Source organism: Callionymus lyra, chromosome 11 (assembly GCF_982586985.1).
Source record: "Callionymus lyra chromosome 11, fCalLyr1.hap1.1, whole genome shotgun sequence".
In the NCBI taxonomy this organism is placed as follows: domain Eukaryota; kingdom Metazoa; phylum Chordata; class Actinopteri; order Syngnathiformes; family Callionymidae; genus Callionymus; species Callionymus lyra.
In genome coordinates, this window is record NC_141828.1 from 12,137,225 (window position 1) to 12,147,021 (window position 9,797).

General features: G+C 38.5%; 1 protein-coding gene across 1 annotated transcript in view; it reads left to right on the forward strand.

The window, feature by feature from the left end:
• Positions 1 to 9,169, forward strand: part of wdr11 (WD repeat domain 11) — a 62,683-nt gene extending 53,514 nt beyond the window's left edge. Inside the window, exons 24-29 of the mRNA XM_087803314.1 lie at positions 3,304 to 3,399; positions 5,021 to 5,186; positions 5,695 to 5,792; positions 5,982 to 6,127; positions 6,828 to 6,907; positions 7,896 to 9,169. Of these exons, the coding sequence (XP_087659440.1) occupies positions 3,304 to 3,399; positions 5,021 to 5,186; positions 5,695 to 5,792; positions 5,982 to 6,127; positions 6,828 to 6,907; positions 7,896 to 8,092 (783 nt within the window). The 3' untranslated portion in view covers positions 8,093 to 9,169. The remainder of the gene's footprint in view (positions 1 to 3,303; positions 3,400 to 5,020; positions 5,187 to 5,694; positions 5,793 to 5,981; positions 6,128 to 6,827; positions 6,908 to 7,895) is intronic.
• Positions 9,170 to 9,797: the final 628 nt, after the last annotated feature.

A 9,797-nucleotide genomic window follows, 5' to 3' on the forward strand; every position in this document is an offset into this window, starting at 1 on the left:
CACACTGAGGTTTGGTCATGGCATCATGTGTCGGGCACGTGCCGCGTCACACTTTTGAGATATGATCTGGATGTCGACGGAAGCACCTCGAAGATGAAGTCTACACCAATACCAGTTTTTTTTATGGATACTTTTCAATACCATGGTGAAAAAAAGAAGCCGTGGCTTTGAAGTATATTACTTTATTAAATAAAGAAAACCCCATGATAGCATTTATTTTTCCTCATAGATGCACAAATACAAACCAACAACTATTAAACATTCAAACAGTGTTGAGTAGATTTCAAGTTTAATAACAAACAACACATTTGTCTCATAAATATGCAAATAAATAAGAAAATTAAAAGTTATTATACATTCTATTATACATACTATCATACATTCAAACAGTAGTGATGAACAGCGATCCAAAAGAGAACTCACATTTCTCCGATCCTTAAAACTCTTCACTGGCTTCCAGTTTCTTTCAGAATCAACTTTAAGATTCTGGTTCTTACTTTCAGATCTATTCATGGTCAGACTCCTCCTTACATCAGTGATCTGATCCAGCCTTACACCCCAGCTCGGGCTCTGAGGTCTGTGGATCAGAATCTACTGATGGTTCCTGAACACGGTTCAGGACCAGAGGAGAGAAATATTTTCAGGCTGTTGCTCCTAAGCTTTGGAACGATCTTCCTCTCCCTCTGTGTTTGATGATCTACTGACTCCTTTAAGAAACATCTTAAGACGTTTCTATTTGTTCAGGCTTTTCCTTGATTTTCTGGAACTCCTGTGTTGTTCTCAGTATTATCTTGATCTTTAAAGTATGTACTTTTTTGAGTATTGTTTTGATTGTTTAAGCGCTTTGTGACCCTGGTCTCGAAAAGCGCTATACAAATAAATATTACTTACTTACTTATAAATGTGTAAAACTATTATTAATTTACACCAAATTGCTCCTGATAGGGAAGGGTTGCGTCGCAGCCTACTCCCATCAGTGTGTGATTGTATCTTAAATAAAAGAGAGGCACAAACCGCCAAATAATAAATGTTATGAACTTTTTACTGATCGTGCAACGTACCTCATCATTGTAAGCCATTGCCAACGTGTTAATCAAACTCAACGCCCTCAGCATCCGTCTTTAATCTTTGAAAGCGTCAAGTATGAGAAGAATATTAATTTGTCAACCGTTCGGCTAATGAGTCAATGATTTTCCGTGATTAAACTTGTGTAATTAAAACAAGAAAGAAAAAAGAAATAGTCCTTTTTAAGTATTAAGCGTTATCATCCTTTTTTCATTTCCTTAATTGTAGTCATTCATTTGTGCCATGAAAGCCGTTTAACTGTGAGGTCAAACTAATCTCAGACGTGAAGCATCAAGCTATTCAATCCTCGCCTTCACGCTTTGTGCAGTCTTTGGATGTATGGTGAGAACAGCCTTGGGTATTTGTCTGGATAAATCTTGGAAAATTCTCGTTTTTTACACTTGAAAATGATGATATCTGCAAATGTTCATTGTTGGATGTTAAATGTAACACTAGCTCAAGGATCATTAACAGTTGGAGATAATGCATTATAATGAATGATAACGATATTAAACTAAAACATTGATTCCCGTCATTAATCATGATTTCACAGCAGAGGAAAATTATACAATCCAAAATGATTAATACAAAAGTATTATTTCCTACAGGCCACCAGGCTTCACTTCAACATCCCTGACACAAACCTCATCAGTTGCTTAATTGTATTCACAAGTGGATACTTTACAGTATAGATAAACAACAGTGGAATATTTGGATTATTATGTCCATATTTTCTCCACATATCATATCATTGGCACTTGCATTATCATACTAGTATAACTCAGGCTGTTTTTATGGCAACAAAAACAAGGTAATTCACTTGGTTGGTCATATTGGCTCAGTGAGGGAATATTAATTCAGTGTTACTTTATTTAAAAATGTTTTTAAAATATTTATTTGTGTAGTTCATTCTTACCCAAGAGATGTTTGAGACAGATGTGCTAATTTTTCCTCAGTTTTTATTGTGCTCTTTTTTTCCAATCATTATTTTAAAGGTAGAAATCCCAATTAAAACTAGATGCGTCTCCGATGCTATCCATCAGAATATGCTGTGCAAAATTTAGAGTCGAGCTTCGTTTGATCATGAACCGCTCTTTTAAAAAATAATAAAAATACCTCTGTAGATTCAGGTGATGTTGGAGCTCTACAAACAGGAAACAGGATTGTTTTATTCCGTTGTTGTGCTCCACCTCTTTCCCCTATTTGTGCTGCGCTGAGCTGAATTGCAACCAGTGTAGATATCCTTGTTCATTTAAATGGTCATTCGTAACATCTTAAGACATTTTTATTTGTTCAGGCTTTTCCTTGATTTCCTGGAACTCCTGTTGTGTTATCAGTTTTATCTTTACCTTTAAAGAATATACTTTATTGAATATTGTTTTGATTGTTTAAGCGCTTTGTGACCCTGGTCTGGAAAAGCGCTATACAAATAAAAATGACTTACTTACTTACTTACAATACATGCACACAACACTCAACAACCATCTGGTACATCCTGAACTTAAGTGGCAATTTAGACAACAATATTCTTGGCTGTTTTTTTTTTTCATGCTTTAAACGAAGAACATTTATTGTATTCCAACATGAACAAGCCATAAGAGTCCTAGTGCAATATATATTTCTCTGGGTTCTGTTCTCGATAATGAGCATCCACGCTGCGCAAGACAAATTTAGGAGCATCAAAGAATTGCCCAGAGACCCACCGCAGTTATATTTGGCTCCTGCTGTCGAAAAAACCAACTTCACTGCGAGCTGCGTGACTTTGATCACTACTATCCCACGACTTTCCATTTGGAACACACGCAACTGTGAAGTTAATAAACGTATCCGGTATCGGAACAAGGATTTCCGCCCACGGCAACGACTTACAAAGAACTTGTTCGGAAGAACGTAAAGTGCGAGATAACGATGCTCGGGAAGAGAAAGCGTCTGTTGCAGGATTATCTCCTCTTTGTTTGTGTTTGTAGATGCTTATGATGCGCAAATGATCGCTCTTTGAAGTAAATGGTTTATTGTTTCAGACCTCACTGTAGGACAAGCATGATCGGGCATCATCTCACTGAAATAATTGGGGTTAACAAGACGTTAATGGGGGCTGATGGTGGCTGTCATGGTTGCTGAATAATTCTTTGTAATTATCTTGTGTGTTGAATTTATTCATTTGATTCTCCTGCGTTTGTGTGCCTTGTGCGGAAGTCTTTAAACAAAGCTCATCGTATCTCACTCGTGTCTCCACAGAAGTTCCAGCTGGATCGTGTTCACCTGCAGGAGGTCAAGCGCTCCAGTTACGAGCACACCAAGAAGTGTGCTGACCAGCTCCTTCTGCTGGGTCAGGTGAGTACTACACCCTCATCGTCTATTTGTAGCAAATAAGTGACTATCATGTCTATGTTATCATTATTATTACATTTCAAAAAAGTTTGATGGATTATCATTTATTTTAAAATTTACAAAAAGTGTTGCAAAAAGTTACAGACTATATCATCATTCAAGTAAATGTAGATTGATAATCAAACTGTACATTTTGAAACTGTGCAAGAAGAGTTGACTTTTTTCCATTTTCTCATTTTTCTTAAAAATTCAATACTTTTTTATACATGTTTCTATTGTAACATACTGACTGTGTCGCCGCCGTGTTTCCTGAAATTCAATTACTATATCACTATTTCCCAAATACACTCAATATTTGTATTGTTAGAAGGATTACCATATGGAAAATGATACTTATTCACTTATTTTCACTATTATACAAAAGATTTTCATTAAAAATGTTTAGAAATTTAGGTTAAAAATAATAATGTATACTTTTTAAAGTTTAATTCTTTTTTTTAATTTGTAAAATCACTGCCATTAACTTGTTCACATCGTAATTATATAATAAACAGTTAACATGCAGAAGCATTTGTTTATTTATTTACTTCGACTGCCTAGAGTTGCTGCTTTAAAACTAAAATCTGTTTTTCTTTGCATTTGCAACCTTGAACCTAAAAGATTAACTGTATTCTCTTGTCATGATGCATTTAATCATGTCGGCTTTTTTTTTTATGTTGCTCTAGATGTTGATTTGTGCCCTGATGCACACTCTTAAAAACACACTCTCTCACTTACACACACCATGTCTCCTTGACCTTATTTCTATATAAATTTAGGAAATGTTCTACTTTCTAAAGAAGGTCGAAACAAGAAAATGCATGAGCAAAAGACGATTTTGAGCATGCTGATGTTTTTTTATTTTATACTTATTTTTATTGGGTTTGCCTGCTGGCAAGTTTCTAATAATGCAGATGGTGGTGCCTGAGCGTCTCGGTGCAGAAAAGCCAAAGGCTCCAGAGTTCATGGCTGTGAGATTTGCGAGATGTGATAAAATAACAGCCGAGGAAGACGCAAGACTGTAACGGCGAGTTAAATCTTCACAGAGAATTTTTTGAAATCCTGAATTCACTGTAGCCGAAAAAAAATGTATTTTTCTCCAAGGGTGTCAGACAAGGACAGGACTAAGAGAATATTATATATCATTTTTAAAGAAGGGAAGCTACTTTAGGTGTATCCCTCAGATTTACATAGTTAAAGGCTTAAAAGCTGTGCAGCGGAAACTAACCGCAGGGTTTGTTTATCGTTTTTCCATTTTGATTATTCTTCAAAGATTGAGTGCATAAACAGGATAATTGTGCACGCTTGCAATCATTACTGATGACTTGCTTCCGAAAGAAAATAAATAATTCTCTCCTCCTCTGCCTCGTGGATGAAGAGTCTCCTGTAATGGCGTTTTCCCGCCTTCAATTGCCGTCACAATCCAAAGTCGTGTCCTAGTTTGTTGATCCTCAGGGTCAGCCGGTCCTGACCCCCCAAAAATTGAATCCAGCACAAAAAGAAGTCGAATTTCCTGCTGCAATTTTTGTCCCGAGCCCTCGATAATGTCTCTCCCTCTTTTGTTTCTTTTTCTTTCTGCTTTCAGACGGACCGAGCCGTTCAGCTGCTGCTGGAGACGAGCTCCGACAACCCCAGCTACTACTGCGACTCTCTGAAAGCCTGCCTGGTCACCACCATCACCTCCTCGGGCCCCTCGCAGTCCACCATCAAGCTGGTGGCCACCAACATGATCGCCAACGGCAAGCTCGAAGGTTCGTCCGGTGAAACCACGACACCTGTAGTCCGTGTGAATCGCCTCGTGACACGCTTGACTCCTCACTGGAAGTCCCTCTGAGGTTTTATTACGAGGCTCCAATTATAGTTTCGGGAACGTGCGACACTTTCAGGATCTTTTGAAGCTCCGCGTGAAGTTCAATTTTCACGGCTGCAAATATTTAACGTTTCCTCAACTTTAAATCGGTGAAAGATGAAAGAGAAACGATTTGAGGAATGCTTTTATTATGAAGGCATTTATTTGTCGAGAAACTCAACATGGATCATTAAATAATGAGCTCTTTTTTCAAATATTCTCTTTGATAGTATTCTTATTCAATATCCCACATCCTCAACTTAATAAGGTAAATCAGTACGTTGTGATCGTGATCAATAAAATTAATTTTAAGATGTTTATCATGTGATCCTGACTGACGTCTTCGCTCGACCGTGCGACGGATGGAGACGAAGAATCGTTGAACCTCACATGAGTATCTTATTCGACAGAGGGAGTCCAGCTGCTGTGTTTGATTGACAAGGCAGCGGACGCCTGTCGCTACCTGCAGACCTACGGGAAGTGGAACCGCGCCGCCTGGCTGGCCAAGGCAAGTCACTTGCATGAGGCAAAACAGATTTGTCATGTGTAACAACAGCGCCATGGATTGTGGTTTCAATTCCTTTCCTCAGTTTTTTATCTACTGTCAAGTTGTTTTGATGGTTGTGCGAGTGCTTTTTCTGTCTTTGGAAGTTATGGACTTGTTTTTTGAACTCTTCATTTTTGATGTTCGATGCAGGTACGGTTGAATCCAGCAGAGGGCGCTGACGTGCTGAAGCGTTGGGCGGAGCACCTGTGCTCGTCGCAGGTCAACCAGAAGTCTAAGGCCATCCTGGTGCTGCTCTCTCTGGGCTGTTTCTATAAAGTAGGGGAGATGCTTCACAGGTGAGGTTTGAGCCGCTCACGGGTCCGGTCCTCCTGGATTTAAGGGATTTTATTGTCGTTCCACGTACCTGGTGATGACGGCAAGATGGCCGCTTTACAACCAAAAGCAAACACTTCTTGTAATATGTAGTAACCTGACGTTAATCTTTATTAATGACAAATATAAATGATTGACAGCTCCATACTTGTCTTTCGAAATATTCATTTTATATTTTTTTAAAAGGTAAAAAAAAGAGTATTCTCTGTTTAATAGAGTTTGCATGTATATCTTTCTATAAGTACTATTTAAAAAAACGTCTTTAAAACTAAAAGGTAGACGGTTTTTTTAACTGGCTGACCACTGGTAGATGGAAGCTATTACAGGAAAGGCCACTAGAGGACGGCCTTTACTAAACACCACTTACTACGTTCATTTTTTTTACTAGTCTGGTGAAAGTTCCCCCAACATCAGTTCTGATCGAAGCATGAATCCAACTTCTCAACTTTAGTGATGTCACAACCTGTGGGCGTGGCTTAAATGTAGTTCCTTAATACTTATTCGATTAGTTTACTTCCTCAAACTATCATAAAGTTTTTTTTATAGTTGCTCATTTTGATGTGAACAATTCTTTGAGTGTTATTTTCTTCTGGCATCAACAAAGCTTTAACGGACTTTCATGTATTTTTTCGGTTCATCTTCTGCTTCCTGTTCCTGTGACAGCATGAGGCAGTTCGACTGCGCCGCTCTCTTCATCGAAGCCTGTCTGAAGTACGGAGTCATGGAGGCCAACGACTCCACCAATATCCTTTCTATTGTCAAACTGTCGCCGTCTCCACTGTGTGAACTGTTGTGTGGCTCCGTGTCTCCCGCCTCCCTCCCTAAGCAGCTGGGACAGGCTCCAGAGCCGTTAAATAATTGATAGAAAATGAATGTTGTACAGATGAATTCTTGAGATACATTTTTTGATATTCTTGTCTTCATAAGGTGATTAAGAAAGTACAAAACTCTATTAATTGTTTTGTGACCATTTCCTTGGTCATATTTAAGCATTTTATTATTTTTAACTTGATATTTTCAAGGGTTTATGAAATATTAGAAGTGATTTAGAATGTAAAAAAAAAATATATATGAATTAAATAAATAACCTACTACAATATGGAGTAACCTAACATTATTTTTTATTAAACCTAATAACAAAATAATTAACATTAATTGAATTAAACAATTAACAGAATTATATTTAAAAATATATGTATTTGGAAGTAAATATATCCAAGTATTTTTCTATTTTCTATAGGAATCATAGATTTTTTCCTAAATTATATTTTTATTAAGTTTTTAATAGCACATTCATTTCAGTTTATTTTTTCGCATTTATTAACAAATTATGACACTTTTAAAGTATATGGTTTGGGCGAATTACTGACAGATGTTCTTACATATACATATACATACATTACTTATATATATTTTATGTTATAAATAGTAACGTTATTCATATTTGTTGTGTATGGTTAGACATATATATTAAGGCATAACATGTGGATCTTCCACATATACACATTTTGAAGCTGTATAAAAAATAAATGCATAACATATTGAAACTATTGTTTTTGGGGGGTTTTCTTCGTAGTTTAAGTTTTATTTACAGACATATTTTTGCTATACTTCTTATTAATCGTTCCTTTTAATTGTTACTTAGACTTATCTTCTTAATTATGGGTATTAAATAACATAATATGGTCATATTTTAAAGAAAAAATAAAATCCTTGACTCACAGGCGTCACATAAACTCATCGAGGCTGCGTTCCTGGACTACGCCCGCATGCTTCGCACGCTCGGCCTGCGCGAGGGCGCCGCGCTGTGGGCGTCCCGGGCCGGAACCTCCGGGGAGCAGCTGATGGAAGAGCTGTTCCAGGGAGAGGCCGGCATCCCCGACGCCCTCCTGGTGGAGGAACCGGCCGACAAGGAGGTCGACGAGTGACGACAGGTTTGTGAGAGAGCGGATCAGAAACTCTTGCACCAGAAGAACCTGTCGCTCGACTCCTCATGATGGGAGTTAGTTAGACGTCAGTGGGACCCGTGAGTCTGCATGTACCCCCAATAGAATCACATTCCACACCGTCGTCGAGTTACGTGTGACGCTTGTGTTCCTCGCCAGTCATGTGACGTACTGTGAATTAATGGTGACTTCAAACGTTGATTATTTTTGCACTTATAAGTTTGACCAAAAACAAATGCATGAGACAAGTCATCCCTTTAAGTATGGTGTGGCAGCAGGTGGACCAAACTTCTAGTCTTTCACCTTCACCATCGTGTATCACCGGGATATTTATGTGACGATAAACCGCTTCAGCGAGATAATCCAGATGAAATGAATGTTGATTTATACGAACAATATTCTCCTCCTGGTGGATCTGACTCAGTGCAGCTGTTTCAATGTCGTGTAAATGTCCTCGTGAAGTACTTTTACTGCAAGTAAGGCTTCTTTTTTTTTTACTACCATCTTGTTTATAGAATACTCATCTTTAAATTAGGTTTTAATCGTAGTTTTAGATACCAGGCAGAGAAACTCATGCACTTGATTTAAAGATTCGTGTTTAAAGATCGAAAATGTCTAATTTCAGTCGATTAATCTTGATTCTCACTTTTGAATGTTGTTTTCATCACTGTAATCACGTCCCAGGTCGAATGTTTGGGACACAAAACATTCTGTATGTTTGTCCTGAGACCAGTCCTTTTGTTTTACACACTGTTATTATGAGCCCTGTGCAATGTCGCTATGGCAACCCCATGCTATTTTTGGGGGGAGCTTTATCTGCCCCCCTAAAAACTGGCATATCTGCCCTCCTGTCTATCCAAGACTCGCTTGCTCTCCCCCCTTTATTCTGCAGTATTGTCACCCGTGCTGTACTTATGAAAACGCTGCTTTATTTTCTACTTAAAAAAAAAAGATGTTGCGGCGAACTGTGTTACACTTGTGAGATTAAAAACAAAAACAAAATGTATCTGAAGGAAATAAATGTACATTTAAATGGCAATAAAAATCAATTACTGTTCACTTTTTGTTCTGACACAATGTCGCCACAAGGGGGCGCTCCGACGTCGTAATTAGCAGCAGTCTGGGTCAAAGAAAGAGTTTTTTCTCTCTGCAATTACCCTCTTTTATTACCGCTCAGGTAGATACAAATCTCAAGGTTCACTCGTTCATCAAGCTGTCCGTGTGGAGAAAGGGCTGCAGAAACCACTTCCTCCATTAATTACCTCTTTTCTGCTGCTCCCAACAGCTGGCCGCGGCCCGAGACCCACCGTTCGCCTCCATTCTCCGCCCGTGATTTATTCCTGCGTTGTTTCTCTCTCGCTGAAAAACCTGGAGGCCAAACAAATGACAAGATTGTGTTCTTTTATGGCTCAATGAGTAAGTGCCGGAGCTGCCAGGGCCATCACTATGCAAGCCTTTTTCAATGCGTCCATTCTCCGCCGATGTTTGGACATTCAAGCCGCTCCGAGCCATTTATCAAACCTCCGCACCTCTCGCTGCATCTCCCCAAAAAACTTTTTTTCCCAGCAGGCACTTGTGCTCCAGCAAACACCTCCTCTTGGTCTCCGTAGATCTGCCTCCATTTTTTCTAATGAGCTTAGAAGTCTGAAGGTTTTTGTCGAAGAGCTGAATCATCAATTTTAGTCTT